The 20,503-nt window shown below is 38.2% G+C and overlaps 2 protein-coding genes across 11 annotated transcripts in view; one reads left to right on the top strand and one right to left on the bottom strand.

Moving 5' to 3' along the window:
• The window catches only part of MED12L (mediator complex subunit 12L), a 313,958-nt gene that overhangs the window by 23,921 nt on the left and 269,534 nt on the right, over nucleotides 1-20,503 (bottom strand). For 8 of the 9 annotated variants that reach the window (XR_011650864.1, XM_045199938.3, XM_071220599.1 and 5 more), the window contains 4 exons: nucleotides 19,760-19,921; nucleotides 17,533-17,895; nucleotides 15,506-15,662; nucleotides 11,660-11,874 (listed from right to left, as the gene is read on the bottom strand). Coding sequence is in view for 8 of the 9 variants with exons in the window: in XM_045199938.3 (XP_045055873.2) it covers nucleotides 11,660-11,874; nucleotides 15,506-15,662; nucleotides 17,533-17,895; nucleotides 19,760-19,921 (897 nt within the window). In the remaining variant the exon portion in view is untranslated. The remainder of the gene's footprint in view (nucleotides 1-11,659; nucleotides 11,875-15,505; nucleotides 15,663-17,532; nucleotides 17,896-19,759; nucleotides 19,922-20,503) is intronic. The other variant, XM_071220601.1, reaches the window with a different exon arrangement.
• P2RY12 (purinergic receptor P2Y12) overlaps nucleotides 20,176-20,503 on the top strand; it is a 47,705-nt gene continuing 47,377 nt past the window's right edge. The window contains exon 1 of one of the 2 annotated variants that reach the window (XM_053918256.1): nucleotides 20,176-20,257. The gene's annotated coding sequence lies outside the window, so the exon portion shown is untranslated. The remainder of the gene's footprint in view (nucleotides 20,258-20,503) is intronic. The other variant, XM_045200010.2, reaches the window with a different exon arrangement.

Genomic DNA, 20,503 nt, shown 5'->3' with positions numbered 1-20,503 from the left:
ATCCCCTCATAAGATCAATTGGGGCATTTAAAAATTTCAGCCTCTCTTAGGGTGCTACCTTTGTGTACTATGCATACACAAAGCAAATATTGATTTTTGAGAGTATCTACCATGGTATCTGTATGTAACAGCTTCAACAAGAATCTTACTTTCAAGAACAGGGTACCATAAAGATACCCTCTGTCTTTAGCTGATTAATCTAAGTGCAATTATATCTCCATTTGCCTGTGTCTAAGAAAAAGTGCCCCAAACCCTGGTATGGGAACCCGTGCCATGGCAGTGTGGCCATTGGGAGCCTACGACTATTGTCCAAGTACCCAAATGGCATTTGATTTTCCAAACACTATGACAAGGAGTCATTAAATCAACCAGATCTTTAAATGCCATTCCTCAAATCAGTGCTCCCTGACAGCATCATGCGAGGTCCCTGAAACACACTGCTGCGCTTCTTTGTGGAGACAAATATGTGTATATTATCACTTGGATAGAAATGAAGAAAAGTGAGTTATTTATATGTGAGTTAGCATCTTGAGATCCATACAGCATCTACAATACCCATGCTGCGCTTTGGCTTGAAGGGAAACAAGACCCAAGTGTGACAGCTATAGGCTGGTTCGTGCGGCAGACCTTTCTAACTCTCTACTCTTCTTTGCTTGTTGAAAAACGTATGAAACAAACTATGACTTGCATGTGGGGGAAAACTAGAATACTAGTAAGTATCTGAGTTACTGGGCTACACTCTTTTATTGATAAGTAACAGTTGAGATTGTGGAGATTAAAAAATATGAAATAAAAACTATCCTACATTAAAAACCACATTCAAGGAAAAAGCAATATAACTTCAAAAGAAGGAGAAAAGGATCAAAAATTTCAAATCAGTGTTTGCACTCTAAATCCATGCATTCTCAGTCAACCATTTTTCCCTAAAGGTTAACCATCTGTGATCATATTGTGTTCCCTCCTACTACCTATGTCCGCACAGTGATAATTCTGATCTGCAACGCCCGCCCTGGGGAAATCACTAACACCCAAGTTGGCGAGCACTATCCAAGTGCTCTGTGAGTAGCTTCATTATCATATGTTGCCCTGAATTACTTTGAAAAAGTACCCCAGACTCTTCTACCAAACTGAAATGGCCTCCTACTGTTCTCTGGCTTTTCCCAGAATAATGCCAGGAACACATCACTTCAATTTGTAGAAATATTTCAATTTGTTGGGGGAAGAATAAATAAAAAAAGTTCTTTAGTAATTTGAAAGATTTTACAAATACTCAACAAGGATCACAGTGTGAGAATAAGCATGGAAACTACAGATTAGTATTTAGTAAAAGGTTGTTAATATCGGTGGGGATGGTTTTACTGATTTAATCAAGAAAGGACTCATCACGCAAACTAGGACAGGCCAGGATGACAGGTGTCAAGTGGGACCATGCCTGGCAAACTGGGACACACGGTGACACCTCAGTTATACATAATTCATTTGTCTGTTATTTTCGGAAAACCTTCAAAGCTTTATTTTATTTACTCTTAAGCAAACATAAGTTAGTTTAACACGCACTTTCCAATTGTTCCACATTTTTAGTACCATCTTTTTTTTTTTTTGAAGAAAATTCACTTTTTACTTTAATTTTTAGCATCTATGATTCTAAGGATTTCTTCCTGCTACCTGCATAAATATCTGGAGAGTGGCTCATTTCCCCCTCTTGGTTTATTCTGTTTAACTGAAACAAGCAGAGGCAACATTAACTTCACATTTTTATGGGTGCAAAGGACAGTTTAGGAGGCCGTTTTGACAAAATATGTGTGTCCAGCCAGGCGCATATGATTTTGAACACGTCACGGAGAGAGAAAACGTACATGTTTGTGCCCTGCCCCTGTGCTCCGGCACCCCACTAACACTTGCGCACAAAATGAGCCACAGTTAGCTGGGAGATTCCGAAAACTACACAGACCCACCCCTACATTGCTACCTGAGGTAAATTCCTACACGTCGTCTCTCTCGTTTGGCTTTTATGTACTTTGCTTTGCACTTGCCTCTATGTAAGAAATATAAATGCATTATATTTTCAAAAATTTCCACTTTCTAAAAACTTCTAGAAAAGGCCATGCTGTGGATGAAACTGGAGAGCATTATGCTAAGTGAAATAAGCCAGGCGGTGAGGGACAAATACCATATGATCTCACCTTTAACTGGAACATAATCAACAAAAGAAAAAAGCAAACAAAATATAACCAGAGACATTGAAGTTAAGAACAATCTAACAATAGCCGGGGGGGGGGGGGGGGGGGCGGGGACAGTGGGAAGAGGGGATTACAGGAACTACTATAAAGGACACATGGACAAAACCAAGGGGGAGGGTGGAGGTGGGGGAGGGAGGTGGGTTCAGCTGGGGTGGGGTGGAGGGATGGGGAGAAAAGGCATACAACTGTAATTGAATAACAATAAAAATTTTTAAAAAAATAGTAAAAAAAAAAAAAGAAAGAAAAAAAGAAAAGGCCATGCTGTTCAATACTGACTCATTTTCCTGGCCCTTATAAGAATAATTTTCTCCTATCGTTTTGTTTTTAATTAAACAAAATAAGTAAGCCCAAAGAGATGTTGCCTCAAAGGCCTTTTTTAATAATTTGAAGTTAATGCATCTAGTAAGTTAAAATTTTTGGTAAATCAACCTCAAACATGATTTTCATTCTTCTGAGTTCTGTTCTCTTCATTAGCAATCACTCCCTCAGTCAGCTGAGCAAATGTGAAGATCTCTTTCTAAAGGAGAATTAGTTGTACATCCAACTAGCAGACAGCAGATATTATAATCAGCAGTATTACAGGATCAGGAATTTTCTACACACTCTATTCACTAGTAATGATTTTTTTCAAATCCGTATTTAGTAACTTTTCAATAGTGTCTAAGGGTAGCAAGTAAGCAGATAAGTTTTACCTAAAAACAACAGATTTTGTGACTCTTCCTGAAAGATTTAGGAATCTGATTTAGGAATAATAATCAAAGTCATCTAATGAAAACCAGTGGGTAATGTTTTATGAGTCATTTTAGCAAAACGGGTTTTATTGTGGTATCAGCTTGGCAGGTACTGAGTAGTGCCGCTCAAGGCTAGACACAGGGTATGGACTGGAAATGGTCTTCACATCACACTGGTATATTCTGACTTCAAACAAGAGAGAAAACTCTATACTTGCAAGAGATCCTGTTGACCAGTTATGTTTGATTCTCATAAAGCTTTCACATCAAATACCAATTAGTTGAGAATCAGTTAACAATAAGATTAACTGCTGGAACGAATGGATTCATTCTAAAATAACCACATCTCATATAAAATAAAACATTTACAATATATTCTATTACCATGTCCATAAATAATGAACATAATGATTGTTTGAATATATACATTCATTAAATTTGTAATGGAGAATACTGAAGGAAAATAAGAATGGTGAAAAGCAAAGATATACATACATACTCCTATCAATTTGAATGAATATGAAAATTATAGAAACTTTTAAAATACTCAACAAAATATTTTGTCTGTAAAGTAAAATCAATGACTTATACAAATTGTTTTCTATCAGAATTATATTATCATCTGAACAATAAATCAAGCTTCCTCCAAAAGTTTTAAATTTGGTAATGTACAACTCAAGTTTTTAAATAAATAAAAACCTCACCTCCTCTCTATACAACACAAAATGTCAAAAAATTGATAGAAAAAATGATTTTCAGAAAAGTCTCTGAGCTTTTCTTTGCAGAAATAACTCAAAGAAATGGCCTATATAACAAGTACTTAATAACTTAAATATTTTCAAAGCTTGAATATGCAGTTAAGGATATTTTCACCAATGTACAGAAAATGTTACCCATTGAATTGGCAGTGAAACAAGTTGACTTACATTCACATCTGAGATGTGTGCTCTTTTTTATTCTAATGCTTCTTGGGTTTATGTTGTAAGTTGGCTACCTGATACAGAAACCTATAAGTAATTTAATGCAAAACATGCATTCTTAGCTAGCCCAGGCAAAGCAGTAGAGGTGAAGACGATGACATGCATGCACAAGATCTATGCTCGAAAAAGACATATTCTCCACACCGGAAAGAAAACTGAAATGATGTGTTCTGTTGGGAATTTTGGACTAGGCAGTAAGTGGGATGTGATGAGAAGGGTGCGTGTCATGACCACAGTTTTCATTATCTTGCACTGGTCCATGAGTCAGCATGCCATGCGTTCCTCCACTAATGATGTGAGTTACCACAGAGAGAAGCAAAGCTCGGGAACAGACGCGTTCAAAACTGGAACTGAGATGAGGGTGCACACACTGGTCTATGCTCCCAAGCCCAGGCCATGAACGTCCACTGGCTTCTATACCATACACATGTGTGGTGAAAATCATGAGGCAATCCAAAGGGAAAACTTTCCGAAATAAATGTCATTAAGTTGAGCATGGTCAATGCATTCATGAATTTGTGTTATAGTCTCAAACATAAAACAAGTAACAGTGAAATGAAGATTATAATTATTACCAGCTATAGAAGAATAACCCGCTTCTCATTTTGATGTTCAAAGAGTAATGCTATAAAAGCTTACTTAAAAAAAAAAAAAAAGAAAGAAAGAAAAAGGAATGACAGCAGGGGTGTTACCATTATGTTGTCAAAGTCTTCCAGAAGGGAGACAGCAGAGTTACAGAAGTCCTACAGAAAGGGGACAGCAAGAAAACGGCAGACAATACAGATGAGAAATTTTTTAGCCTAATGATCTGGGTAGCCAAAATACATATGAAAAAGTTCATTTCAAAACAATGTTTCAGGGAGTCAAGATTTCAAAACCCAGGCCCTTCAGAGGTTTTATTCATTTATATGCCAAACGATACCACCATAGTCTTGGATGCTGAAAAACAATGTGGTAAGATTCCTATAATGGAATAGCACAACCTGGAGGTTAACTGGTGACAGAAAAGAGGCAGAGGTGAGATCACACACAGACATTTCCTGCAGCACAGGGGTGCGGGTTCCCCAGTGAACAACGGGGAGCTGGCATCCTTCTGGGCCTGGAGCCAGTGGGACAGCTCAGGCCATCTGGGTCACACCAGATGGACAGTAAGTGAACAAGTCAGCAGGTCATATGTTACTGGAGGATGTAATTAGGTAGGTATGGCCCCAGTAAATGAAAATGAAAGCAGAACATTGGGTTAACTAGACATTCAATCAATTAAAAACAGACAACAAATATTTACAGTGCCAACAATGTTTACACACTGATTGGGAATCTGATTTAGAAAAACAGAAATAATGCTTGGGGGAAATTCCTATTCCTCACATAAATAATTCTCTTGTTTAATCATTTTTACAAACATATTCTAAATAACATTTTGTCTGAGATACTAAAAATTTTCTGCTCACTGAGCTTTAGAGATAGAAATGAGGCACAGGATTCTCAACCTTAATAGTAAATGTATTTTACCACATTAAGAGCTAGAAATTATAGAAGGAATTTCCCAAGCAAATAATGTCTATCCTCACCACTTGAGGTATAGGCATGTGATTCATTGTGTCTGTATGTCTGCTTTAAATCCACCAACCACCTGTGTTTTGGTGATCTGTTCTCTCACCTCCCCACCCCAATCTGCTCCCCTCTCTTCCAAAAATCGAGCTGTGCATGCCATCTTCTAGATCATTCTAGTTGCCAAATGACAACTTCAGCAAATACAATGAGCACCTTCCTTATCATCCAAGTAAATAGAGAAACACCAGATAATAAGTAACAAGCAAAGCACCCACTTCTCTGGACATGGTTTCCATCCATGGAGCAAAATAAAGGGGTTCAGGACGTATTTACTGCTCAGTGGTTTTTGTCCTCTTACATTCACATTCTGTCACTGAGATGTTCATAAATTACACTGTCTGAGTAAATGCATTAAAGATAGTTGTCAAAACTCAAGATTCATTTCAACAAGACTATTTTGCCTACCTTTATCAAATAAGAATCAAATTATTTTGAAATATGCTAAAATTATACAATTAGGAAGGTTATATAAGGGAAAATTGAATAGGTAGTAAAATGATAAAAATACTTAAATTCTCAGGTAATTAGGAAATACAAATTAAAATGTCATAATACAATACCATTCCACCTGTTCTGAATGAGAAAATTAATGTCTGACAATATCAAGGGCTGGTGAGGATGTGGAGAAAGGAAAACACTCATAACTGACAGGAATCACTAACACTTTAGAAATCAAATCAGCATTTCCACTTGCAAGTACATACCCTAAAACACTCCAAACACAGAGGAGCAATGTACAAAAAAGTTTACTGTAACACTGTTAACAGTTAGAAATAATTGGAAGTAACCTCAATGATCCCTAATGGGAGACTGGGTGCTATTCTTCATAATGGAATAGCACCCAACCAGAACAAATGAATAAAACTAAGTGTAACAAAGTTAAAATAATTAAAAACTGGTCAAAATACAAAAGTTGCAAGACAATATAATAGCACATATGTGAGATTATTATAGAGTTTAAAATATGAAAGTGTAAGAACATTAAGAAAGAAAAGCACTAAATTCATGATTACCACTTTATAGGAAAGAACAGAAATGAGAGCAGACGAGGAGCCTTATCCATCTCTGTAATGATGTATTTTTCAAAAATGATTTAGAGCAAATGTGGCAAAACATTTTTAATAAAAGTAGGTGGTAAGTACATCAGAATTTCCTATATGACTGTGTTATTACCTGCATGTTTCACACACCACTACGGAGTAAAGGAAGAGAACAGATGTTTGGCGATCCCAAATCCAAAAAGCTCGGTTAATCATCTTAAACTGGCTTCATCAATCCAAGAGGCATGTTTTCAGGAGGCAGATTCACTTTTGCCATGAAGTTAACAACTCTGGGAGCCTCTGACTCAGCCATTACTGCTCTTTCATTAAGTTACCCGAGGCCTTTATTTGGATACACAGTAACGGCACCCGCTGCACCGGCGATCAGTTAGTGTTCTTACAAACAACCGCTATGTACAACCGGGCTCCTCATTTCCGTCTGCTGCCGGTAATCTTCCTCTCTAATGTCATGAAAATCCTTCCTATTCACTATCTGTAGTCTGTAACCAACTGCTTCCTTTCAAATTTTTCTCCATCAATTTAAGCTAAATATATCTTTGTCTATCTTTCTTTGGACTCACACTGTCTGGCACTGATTATTACACAAGATGATTCTGTGCACTGAAAGGGAGGAATCAGGGTAAAGTGATGCCATAAACTGAGGCATGAGATTAAGTCCTTTTTCATCTGTGAAAAAGCTCATTCCCCAGAAGATGGATATACCAGGGGTGGGGAAGGGAGTTCCTTCCGTTAGAAGAAAAACACTGGATATAAAAAAGACTGGAAAACAATTTAAGCAGCATTTTGCATTGTTATAACCAGCATTCTATATTTTGTGATAGTTCTCATAGGCTATACAGAAAAAATACAGTGAACTTTCTAATTCTGAAATTGGAATCAGCCCCTCTGCAGTTTGTATCACAGAATTTAGACAGTAAAAACACACTGGTCTAAAAACCAAAATGGCTATTAAGAAAACTAAGCAACATTCCTTTTTATTGGTCTCTTTTACTGGTGACCACTGGGGGATAATTAATGCTACTAGACAAGTAAGCCTTTAATGTGCTTTTCTTCTCTTTTAATTCTTAACATATTTAAGAAAATAAATATTTTTATGGGATAGGAATTTTTTCCTGAAATAATATAACCATAAAATAACTCTAATAAAAACAGTGATAATAACATTTCAGTGATAATAACTATGGCAGTTAACATTTTTTGAGCACTTACCATGAGCCAGCCACTGTTCTAAGGGCTGTCAAATATGTTAAACAATTCATTTCACAAGAACCCTATAAAGTCAATATCGCATTGGCTCCATTTTACAGGTGAGGCTCTGAGGCACAGGAAGATAACAGTCACTACAGCGAGTCTCATTTTAACACAAGACACAGAGAAAGGAATGAAGAGTAATGGGGTGAAGACTGTAACTAAGAAGAATACAAACAAGTTTTCTTGCTAAAACATCTTTGTGCATGTTAATATGCACTAAAGCTATAAGAAAAGACACTTGATTATGTAACAATCACTACATCAAATAAGTTGATTAAAAATACCTTACAAAATCCAGTACTACTATTTAGCATCTGCTTACAGGCACTATAGCAATGTCTTAACACATTCCTGAGGAAATATAAGATGGTCTGTAACAGAAAATTCCACGACCAACTGAAACTTATATTCAGTTTCTGCTGCAGAACTGGAGTTACTTTGTAATGGTATTCTGAATTTCATCGTGCACCATCTAGGACTATATGCTTTCTACATACATCAACTTGTTTCCTTGGATGGGAAGAGGCAAAGGCGAAGGCTGCTAGGAAGCTCTAGGCTTTGGGAAATAGATGCTTGAAATATGAATCCACTCACTAAATACCCCATAGATTCCTACCCCGTGTTCTGTAAATGACAAGATAATACAAAATATTTTAAGACCCACATGCCTGATCTTGTTAGAAGAGGGTGGCAACCAAGCGATTCACAGACAACTGGTGTAGGGTGCAGTCATATCCGAGGCCTGGAGAAAGCTGTCAATCTTTAAAAGCATCTGCTAAAATTCCAAGATTGGTCTTCAAGGTTAAGATAAATGGAAATTCTCCAACACATTAGTTACATTTAAGAAAATGAATTTCCATACTTAGAAAATTGCTAGGATAAGAAGAAACATGATAATATCATTTTCCCTATAAGCCAATAATTGAAAGGAAAAAAAAAACCCATAAAAGTTCTTATGTAGCTAGAGAGAATCACATCATGTGGAGGCATTTAATCTGAGAAAATGTTCCTCTCTTATCTCCTATCATGAAGAATATAATGTCTGTATTTATTAGAACTAATTGATGCCAGAATCATATCATAAACAATTTATCGGTATCAGTTATATTCCATATAATTCTGTTTTTATTCTAGGTTTTTAAGGATTACCACAAGGATTTTTTTCTGCCACAATACTGTATTTAGCTAGATTCAGGTGTATTAATAGTTTGCACATGACCTAGTAGGACACATGTTCCCAGGTACAGGCCAGATGCTGCAAACAAATCTCATTTACTCTACGCAGCACCCCTCAGCTAGATGACCGCCATGCATGCCGTTCTTGTCCTTATATTATTTTCCTCAACTATCCAGCACTTTAAGAATGATGATTGAGAAAAAAATGTATTTGCTTCTGAGGGCCCTTCGGAGACTCTAAAGTGAGTTTCAACTGTTAAAAAATAATATGGGGGTGGGGGAGGAAAGGAGTATTGTATAAGCAGTATTACGAAGTTGAGCTTTTACTTCTTGAAAAGGGATTCCTGATTTCTCAAAAGGAAAAAAAAGAGGAAAGAAAGAAAAAAAAGAAAAATTCCAACACTGTGACAGAGTTGGTACAAAAGAATCAGTTAGAAAAGAATGAACTATCAGTTCATGCCTTTTAGTACAGGCAGTGTAACTCCAGATGGTGGGAACGCATGGAGTCAGGTATTGCTAAGTGATTAGAGCAAAGTGTGGGACGAATGGGGTCCTCCAGGTATGTTTTAGGTCATAAGCCTGCCTTCTCCAAATATGCAAGATATCTTTGATTACACGCACATCATTCTATTAAGTTCCTTTTTTAAAAAAACAGTTGCCTTTGGAGAAATTGCTTGCATTGGGGAAGTAACCTTTTCAGGAAGGTACGTTTCTCAGGGAGCTTTTCCCTGACACTAGGAACCACTTTGATCAATTCAAAACTGAAGTTAGCAGTACTAGTTTGAATCTGGGCAGTTAATAAGGCAAATTATACCTTGTGATAAAAAGGCAGACATGAAAGCCTGCATGAACTTACTGGAAGGCAAACTTTACTTAGGCCTAAATTACTTTAAAAGGGAGCTTGTGGGATGGTTACTCAACGTCTAGTAAAATTTTAATTTATCTTGATAAAAAAAAATGAAACAATCATCCCCAAGAAAAGCAAAAATTCCACTGGGGTTTTAAATGGCTCTAAACTTTCTGATTATTTAAGCAACAGCAAAGCATTTTAAATATTTTAATCAAATCTTCACGCTTTCTGTGTAAGAAGCAACTTAGGCCCATCTTACCTGCCACCCAGGGAGCTGGCGTCACTCGAGGGCAGGGAGATACAAGCCTGTAGTGACTGTTGTCTGCAGTCACCTGCAGTTCAACCAGTTTCCTCTTTCCTGTCTTCATCATACAGGTAAGAAGGAAGTGTTTTTAAGAAGGCATAACTAACCCTTGTATCTGCAACACTCCAAATCACTAGGTGGACGGAACGCAGACGTACTATAAGTTATACAATGGAGATATGTATGGAAAGTTATGCAAAACACAAAGAATATTTTAAAAGCATTGGAATTTCTTGCGAATTTGGAAGTTTTGTGGGTTTTCTTAGAGCAGGGTACACCTAAGATTGGCTGCTTCCTTTGATGATCATAGAAATGCCTGGCTCATAGGACTGTGGTGAGGTCTAAGGTAACTAATACATTTATAAGTGCTTGGAAGTGTGTTGGCAAATAGTAAGTGCTCATCAGTGTTCACTGCTTATAAATATTATAATTATTATTACTATCATCAAAATAGTGCAATTTTGAGAAAATTAGACAATACAAAAACGTATATAGAAACTAGAAAAAGAAGTCACAATCTCCCCTCTCTTTTTATTTTAATGTATTTGTATAGATTCGTGGGTTTCATGAGTCCATACCAAATTTTATGTGACTTCTACCATTATTTTGTTAAAAATCATTTTCATCTAAAAAGTTAATAAAGGATTAATAATGGCATAAAAACAGAAATAATATAAATCAAGAATTAATCTAAAGATACTCATTACTGACGGTTATTTGTAATGTGTTATATGTCTGGTATACAACTTACTAAGCATGCAATAGAAATACAGCCTGCCCCAGGCCCTGCAGGAAACAACCTAAGAAACATCAGGGCTCCCGAGATTCAACATCAAAGTAGTGAACTGAATAACAATACGTGAAAGAGCGAGCTAAAGGAGTACAGAACACGATGACAATTAAAATACTGCATGAGTGCTCAGAGAAGGTCACTTCAAGGATGAAATTCCCGCTGCTTCTAAGTCACAGGTGGCAAACACAAGGCCTGTGGGCCGAATCTGGCCCTCCAGCTTGTTTTATACAGCCCAGCACCTTGTTTCTACCCAGCAGCAGCGCCGAACTCTCACTTGAACTGTTAAGGAGTAGTTACGTTTATACAGTCCTAAAGTTACATTCGGCCCTTTGAAGGCAACCACGAGGTTGATGTGGCTCCCAGTGAAAATGAGTTTGACACCCCTGTAAATCTAACTGATCAGAAAGTCATTCGCTCTCCTTTTATTTTAAGGCATACTTTTAATGAACCTAAGACATTTCAAGTTCTTATTTGATCGATGATAACAGTAAAATGGAAGGGAGAAAAAGTGTTTATCAACCTGTATAAAAGAGCTTTTCCTCCAGTCCCCCAGGGTACCAGGGGTACAAATGCAGGAAGAAGATGCCTCACCCTCACATGCATCCCTAGCTAGAGGATACCATGGAGTGTGGGGGATGCCACTGTGGATCTGGACGAACCTGTGGGAATGGCCGGGTCTGGGCCTGCCTGAGGAGCCGCTGCTGCTGCTGCTGCTGCTGCAGAGCCTTCATCTGCATCAGCTGCTGCTGCGATGGGAGCGTGTGCAGGGAGGGCGGCTGCATCATGGCGCCCGAGCGCCGCTGCAGCATGTTTGACAGAGCTTGCTTGGTGTTGCTGGGGACAAAGGAGCCTGTGGGGTCCAGTCTGGAGCCACCTGTAAAACCAACCAGAAGGAAGGGCTTTCGACACATTAATGCAGCAGGTCTTCCTCATTTTACCAAAACACAGAAACCTCACCTTCTAAGGCCTCACTTATGAAGAAAAATAGAAAATAAGGCGCTGCCCCACCCCTATACAAAAACTGCATAATTTCCAAAGCATGGGAGGGTGATGTGGGAGTGAATTATAGTATCGGAGTGGCTTCACGCTTCATGGAGGGCCCGCTTGGACTGGTAAAGTGAAACGCCTGGAGCAAAGGCGTTGGCAGACTTCCAGAATCACGTGGGTTTTAAATGATGGAAGGCCAGCTCTCAGGAACATAGTACTTGCAGAAAGTGTATTGCCTTTGTGGTGCACTTTGCCAAGTGTCCTAAGTCAGGCAGAGAAACCCTTCCTTAATTGTAAACAAATTAGAAGCTCATGGAATTTAAGCTTCTTTTTTAAAAAGATTTTATCAATTTATTTTTAGAGGGGAAGGGAGGGAGAAAGAGAAGGAGAGAAACATCAACGTGTGGTTGCCTAGTGTGCACCCCCTACTGGGCACTTGGCTTGCTACCCAGGCATGTGCCCTGTCTGGGAATTGAACCAGCAACCCTTTGGTTCGCAGGCCAGCACTCAATCCACAGAGCCACACCAACCAAGGCAGGAATTTAAGTTTCTTTACTATGGAAAATGAAAATGCCTATCTTATAGTCCAGAGGCATGAAAATACTTAAAAAACCTGAAATGCTTGGAAACTTAAAAATACCTTGATTCTAAAGGTAAAACATCTTTTTTGAAGGCTAGAAATGAAATAAATAAGAAATGTTGATTATAGTGATGCTAAGAAACCAAGGAAAATCCTTCACATTTTGCATATGCAATTTGTCAAATGTCTTTAAGGGTTCAAAGGGGAAAAAAACATTCAACATGTGTTGACTTCAAAGTAGATGCCAATCCTTCATTCACTACATAGTCTATATCCTTTAATGTATGTGAATAAGAAAACTTATATATAGATACCTTACAAAAGATGTTTTATCTTTTTAAAGGAAGTTATATGATGGAAACAAACATTTTAAAGCTGTTTCCCTGAAAAACCCACATCCTTTTAAACACTCAGCACCACAATTGGCAACATGATTTACAAAGTAATCGAGCAGTACTTGAAGATCACTTGGGAAAAAATGGGAAGTCTATTTGAGCAACATATGGCAAGGCTGAAGCAAGAATTAGAACTAATATATAAAAACTTAATTGACTCATTTTCAAGATAAGGAACATTCTTTTTAAAGATTAGACTATGGTCTATGTTCTTTTAATTTTTTCTAACTTTTCTGTAATCTTCTACCTCCAAATCAATTAAAAAAATAAAATATAAAAAATATAGTCGAAGCCTCTGTATATGCCTACCTAATTATTTCCCTCCCCTTCTACCATATGCCATTCTGAATTTGACATTTATTATTCCTACGCATTCCCTTATACATTTACCATACGGGTGTGTATAAACAAGAAAGAGAGACGGGTGAAGGAGTGCGTGTGTGTACGCAGGGACACTGTTTTGCATTTTAACTACCTTACTTTGCTGTGATTAACGCGCACCCACATTTCTGTGAGCATTATACTCAGGATTATTATGCCCATTATTATACCCCTGGTATGTAATCATTATACCCATATATAATGTGCCTCCTTATTTTTCCCTCAACAATTTGGGCATAAAAGTATGCATTATACATGGCAAAATAGGGTTCATATAAATGGAAGCGTGTTGTACATACTCTTCCTCAATTTCGTAAGATGCATATTTTTATGAAAATCTGTTATTTGACACGTATAACCCTCATAAATAGTTGTTTTCTTCACATTTTTTTCTTACTCATCATACCTAGGACTAACCTAATACCCAAGTCCCCCAACTTACGAATGCCTTTTATAGCACTCTAGGGTGAAAGGGCATGTGCCTTTATGAAGGACTTAGCCTTCAGTCACAGACAGTCCTTGTACCTGACACTATTACCTACAAAGTTGAACGTGACAGAAAGTTCACAGGACCTTGGGATTAAAGAGAAAGTCAAAAGAAGGGACTATCATGTATTACTTTCCACATTTATCAGGTCTAGTTTGTTCTTTATAGTCTGCGTTTATTCACTCAACAACCTACTTCTAGGAGCCTACTTACATGCTGCTGTAAGTTCTAGGGACACTACAGCAAACAAAATGTAAAAAACACCTGCACTCAAAGAGGGTAACATTCTAGGGCAAGCCGATAGGTAAATATATAGCATATAAGCAAGTGCTGCTGCTATGGAGATAGAGAGGGCGAGGGGAAGAGACTGCAGGGTGGTCAGCAGAAGCCGCACTGAGAAAGGGGTGTCTGAGCGAGCAAGCCCAAAGGCGGCAGGCAGTGAGCCACGAGACGGCGGAGGGAGAGCGCTCTGGGCATGGGACCAGCAGGAGCACTGCCCCAAAGTGAGCGTGCGCTTAGGTCATTTCCCTAACGTGTCCCTGTGTCGGGCTATCTCTTGCGTGCTATATTTTACAAACTTACTTTAAATTATACACACACACACGTGTGCACATGTGTCACATACACTTCAAAAAAGAAGAGGCACTTTACCCATCTTGTTGACTGCATACCCTAATACCCAATATTTTTTGTTGATTTGAATAACTGAATCACCCACCCTATGAAGGTATATGACAGCATATCCATTTTATAGACGATTAAGCTGTAAAATGATAAGGCACACAGAAATTAAGACTTGGCTGAGATTATACAGCAGGAAAGTAGAAGAGCCAAATTATAAAATAGAACTGTAACACCCAGACCAGCTCTCAAAACTACTAATTTGTAGGACAAAACATGGATTCTATACTGCTCTAAAACAAGAATAAATATTTTCTTCCCTAGGCCTCAAAATGTCACACTCAACCTACAATAAAAAAAATTGCTCTACCACAGAACATAATAAGGAAAAATATATATTAGAATGGCACACCCTAACAAAATGCAGACTGAGATCTCAAAATAATCTACTTTTCTAAACCAGGCAAACTTTGTTTTAGAAAGAAAATTAAATCATTTCCTAATTAAGAGCTCTTTTTATTTAGAAAATCTTCATTCCAGATGTAAAACTACCTGAGCTTGAATCAAAGCAATACCAAAGTAAGGAATGTTTACTCCGGATATGGTAGTTTTCCTTGCTGATAAATCTCAGTCATTTGCTGAACCAAATTTCTGAAATCCTTCATAGCTCAAATAATTTATTATTCAAAACATAAGAAAATAATTTAAAAACATTGTATAATACTGTCTAATCTTTAAAATGCTGGTAAGAACTATACCTGATAAAAATGTACACAAATTTTACAACAAAACTTTGAACAACTTTACATCTTATAGCTTAAGATTTTCATTAGTGGCTAATGTCCTCACAGCACTGGATAAAAATTCCACAATCAGCACATAAACTCATAACTGAAACTTCATTTTAGGAGGAAAAAAAATTTTGAATGGAAAGAATTGCAGAAATGTCAGCTGAGCACTCAGCTCTTGAAACTTCAAGGGCAAGGAAAACCACACGTGAGAAGGCCAAGCTCTTTTTCATCTCCAGTGACCTGACTGTGCTCTCTTCACGTACCTGGAGTAAGAGACTGGTTCTGAAGGAAGAAGCCCGGCTGCTGGGGTTGACCCATGAGGTTGTAGCCCCACAAGGCAGACTGTGGGTGGTGTATCATCTGGGAGGAAATGGGCGAGTAATTAGGAGGCACTCGGTATATGTTGCTCTGTGGGTACTCCTTCAACATAAAGTTAAAACAAAAAGTTACTTAAGTCCACACAGCACAAAGGTAATGAATGCAAAGTCTTTGTACCACATTATTAGAGATAACTCCTATCCCAGTAGATAAGGCTATTTTTATATGGGGGGTATGGGGGTGGGGTGGGCAGAGAAGGCAGGAGTCTCCATATATTCTCTGCAAAATACTCATTTAAGTTTTTCCTTGATTAAAATGTATCTGGTTACTGTGGAGGAAGATGGGAAAAAAGTCTTTTCTAAACTTTGTTTTTAAAACACTAAAAGCACACTTAAAATATCAGTATGGACCACCAACCACAGCTGAAAGAGTATCTTTAGTTGCAAAATCTCTCAATCATTTCCTCTTTGAAGGCCTTCCTGATACATGGGGTCTGGACTGGATTCACGCTGAAGGCCCATAATACTTCAGAACCAGCTGGCCTAGACAGTATCTTATTCCAATGTTTAAGACAGCACTCTGTAGGAGCAGACTCCACCCCTATCCTGCAAACACAACCACCCCCCTCTACCCCATGCCTCCGGCTCAGGCAACCACCCCCCTCTACCCCATGCCTCCGGCTCAGGGCTTCCTCTTCCTTACAGGAGCCAAAAGTCTCTAAGGATCACAACTGCATGTCTCAATTCCCCCGCCAACCCTCCTTCTCTAGTCTAGCCCTAAAGGATAAAGGAAAAATAAATGTCGGGAAACTAAAGCCTGTACTACACCCCACTGGGAAGAGGCAGCCTCAGGGGTGGTGTGGGAGGAGGAGACATGACCAAGACTCACTCGGGGAATGAGATGAATTTTAGGTCTTTTCCATCTGAAAAGAACAGAAGTCCATCCATGTGGATGGACAGGCTAGGACACCCAGATTTCAGGGAGTGGCAGTCTGGACCTTATTAAGCACCCCTTTCAAGACAAAGGAATACTGGTAGGAAGACCATAAGAAAAGACAGCACTGACTTTCAGGTGACATCCGAAAGTGATGGTGGTCATTTCTAGAATAACATTAATCACCAAGCTATCAGAGAGAACAATACATGTGGGCTTGGACATAGGTGAACAACAACATTAAGTAATCGTGATTTCTAAACACTAAATTGTGAATGTTTTCTCTACTGCACAGCAAAAACACCCATGAATTTCACAGGAAAATGTGTCAAATCAGCTCTCAAGTATTTTTCAGGTGAGGTTAAAAGGAAAGATACTTTATACATTGATTCTGTAAGTTCTGTAAAATTATTTCTAAATTACCATCTTATAGATTTCTGTTTTCTTTCAAGACTATGTTGTTGTAGGTAGGGAAGGCTAGTAGGCAAACAAGAAGTAAAACTGTGTTAGATTATGTTTATTTTATCTTTTACAAAGTATCAAAATATGGTAAATAAGTAGACTACACAGGAGAGTAAGGTGGAATGGTAAACTGAGGTCTCAGAAACATCCTATTCAATACATTAGATGGAGACATATTGAGAGAAAGGCAAATAGTTTTTTTTCTTTTAATATACTACAGATACCAACTGTCCAAAATACAGTAACTATTTTATTTATATGGCTTATAATAAAAATTATAAAGAGGATGAGATTTTATAGGTCTGAAAAAGTCAAGTTTCAAATTTGAGAAATTACAAGGCACTGAAATATTAATTATTCACAATGGAAGCCTAAAATTAAATAGTTATAAAGCATGGAGGAAGAAAAATCAAGAGCTATAATCCTGGTTCTGTTAATTATGACAGCACCTCACTAGGATAATTCTTACAAAAGGCTTCTACTACTTTTAGCAATGCTGCTAGGAATATAATTCGGACACTAGTAAATCTCCTACCAGACGTCGTGAGCCTAAGATCCCTCTACTTCCCGTACTTACATCGACTCTTGAGCTTGATTTCGTCTTGCGCTTCCTTCCCTTTGTTTTCTTCTCCTCATCTGTTGCGGTTTTTCCCTGATCTGACAGCTCAGCTGATTTCCTCTCTGGTTCCTGAGAGATGGGAGATGTGGGCTCTTCCTCTTCCTCCTCAGGAGGCAGGGGCAGCGGCTCGAGGTAGTAACTCCGGGGCTTGGGCATGGGGTGTGTGTGATACAGAAGGAGGTGATGCTGCTCCTCATACTTGATCACCTTCCGGTCCATTCGGACAGTCCCGAACCAGGCCCAGGACAGAGGCGCTGGGTTCTTCTGACCTTCAAACAAATCCCATGGGGACACTTTCTGCTTTGTGGAGACCTGGAGACCCTGTGGTAAAATAGCAGTCTATGACCATGCATTCACACCTTTTCCTGATTGGAGGCCAGACTACCTGAGGACATGGGTTCAGAGAACATGTTGGCTGGTGTGGGCCTTGGAAAGAACTTTCGCACACAGCAGACAGGCTAACTGATTATTCTGGGGGTACAGTTTCGTTGCTGCAGGTCAGTGGTTAGAATCCAGTGGTTAAGAGTCAGTTCTATGGTTCTTTATACCACTGAGGCTCATTCAGGCTGTAACACTAGATAATCCAATGTATTCTACTATAAAATGGCATTTTTTCATTTAGGTTTTTTTTAGTAAAAAATAATAATTTCTCAGAAACCTGCAAAGTTGATCTTACTGTCTAAATTATAATCAGTTATAAACCTTTTAGGATAAAACATTTATTGCTTTTAGGATAAAACAAAAATTACCAGTCAAGTTACATTCAGCCTCTAACTGGGCTCAACTAAACTTCAGTGCAAACACGTATGGACTTGACTCAATATGGGCACCTTTCATGAACCTTAACAGCCAGTCTCTGAAGAGTTAAGTCATATTATTACAGAATTAACTTGTACAAACAGGTAGAAATACAGTCCTTCAATTCAAGCTTCTTTCTACTGAATTCAGAGAAATTGTTATTCTGTTTCTACAAATAAACAGTTTATTTTTAACATGAATTGGTGATGTCCCATAGTAACTACCCTGGCATAGCAATTTGAAAACACTCTTCTCCAACATGACCCTGAAAATAACTACTCAGGCATTCCAGAAAATATGAGTGTTCCTGTTCTTATCCACACATGCTCTTCCGTGAGTGGCTTCACCCAAAACCGAGGCTCAGTCCCATCTGCATGCTTCCTAATATGTCTAGAGATTAGACTTCTTTTCTGGGTGCCAAGACCACATCCCCAAATGGCTTCTAAATGTCTCACCACTTGAGAGCCCACTGGCACTGCAAACACAAATTGCTTGTGATTCTAGCTTTTTCTCTGTCCACAAATGCACTGGTACACCTAAGTGCTCAGGTACTTTGAATTACTGCAGTAGTGCATTTGTCCTATGAGCCCTAGTTTTTCACATCTCTGAATAAACTCCTGTACCACACATTTTCCCCTATCTCCCAGCTAACTCTACCTGTACCACATTTTCCCCTGTCTCCCAGCTAACTCTACCTGTACCACATTTTCCCCTGTCTCCCAGCTAACTCTACCTGTACCACATTTTCCCCTGTCTCCCAGCTAACTCTACCTGTACCACATTTTCCCCTGTCTTCCAGCTAACTCTACCTGTACCACATTTTCCCCTATCTCCCAGCTAACTCTACCTGTACCACATTTTCTCCTGTCTCCCAGCTAACTTTAAAGCCTTCAAAAATGATTCAAGTTTCAGTTTTCCTGGGGATACTGCTCCAATTACCGATCTCTCATCTGAGTATGATGGCTCCTTCTCGGGGTCCCCTAACACTGTGCAATATGGCACATAAATCTCACCAAATTGTGATTGTCCATCTACCTCCGGAGGGTAGGAGCACTGTCTTTCATCTCTGTGATTCCGGAAACCTGTTGCTGCTCATGTTCACTGGAAGAGTCATGGACTATTCTTCTTGTATTATAGAAAATACTGTTTAATATCTTACATAAATTCACATAAGTTCAAGTACAGTTTTAAATGAAGACCTTGAAAGAGTTGACTTATTTTACAATAATACCAATAACCATTGCACTTCAATGATAAGAATATGCTTTTAAAAATCAGGAAACTAATATGAAGATGTTTTATAGGCTTTACAGAAACATAAGAAGATATATTCTGTTTTTATAAGTTTATATATTTATATATATGAGAAACAAACATTTACTCTTGCCTGTTTTTTATCTATAGAGTCGAATCCAGCAATTTTGTTTCCCTTTGTGTCAATCAAGGAACCCATAGGTTCACAAGTGATGACATCACATGTCTGTTTTGGCAAAGGTAGCAACTGTCGAACTTTGTCAATACTTTCAGACCGCTTGTCTCCTAGCTCTTTCTAAAAAAAAAGAGAGAGAGAGAGAAAAGAAAAGTGGAACAGAAATAACAATGAAGGCAAAGTTACCAAGAAGGAAGTTCCCTTATGAAACATTTCCTTTTAGGTAGCTGCAAAGTTCTCTAACTTGGAACATGGTCTAGGGTGAAGCTTTCATTTAGAGTGGTGAGTGTGTTTCATTTCTTCATTTTTGGTAGAAAACAGAAGACATAAAAAGGCACTCTTGTTATGCAACAATGTCATAGTGCTGAAGTGACAAAAATCCTGGGTAGTAATTGCAATCAGAAGTCAGGAGCTGCAGCACCGAACACATTCTCGAATGCAGAGTCAAACCGCAAGGTAACTGTTAGTTATTTTATTGTAAGGTCATCAGATATATTAACTTTTTTCCTATGCTGTTTTCCTACAGTTCATTTCAAAGACTGGGTTAGTAGACAGTAAAATGAATCAGGTTTAGAAATATCAGTACAAGTGATTATTTTTCAACTGCGTGTGCCAGTCCAAGCACAAGTTTATCCTAAATCTAATGTTGGCGTTTTGGTTAGACATTTGGTGATGCATTTCTAAACTTCCTTAAAAAATTAA

This window comes from Desmodus rotundus, chromosome 2 (assembly GCF_022682495.2).
Source record: "Desmodus rotundus isolate HL8 chromosome 2, HLdesRot8A.1, whole genome shotgun sequence".
NCBI lineage: Eukaryota > Metazoa > Chordata > Mammalia > Chiroptera > Phyllostomidae > Desmodus > Desmodus rotundus.
Note: the sequence above shows the minus strand (reverse complement) of the source record. Positions and strands in the feature narration are given on the sequence as shown.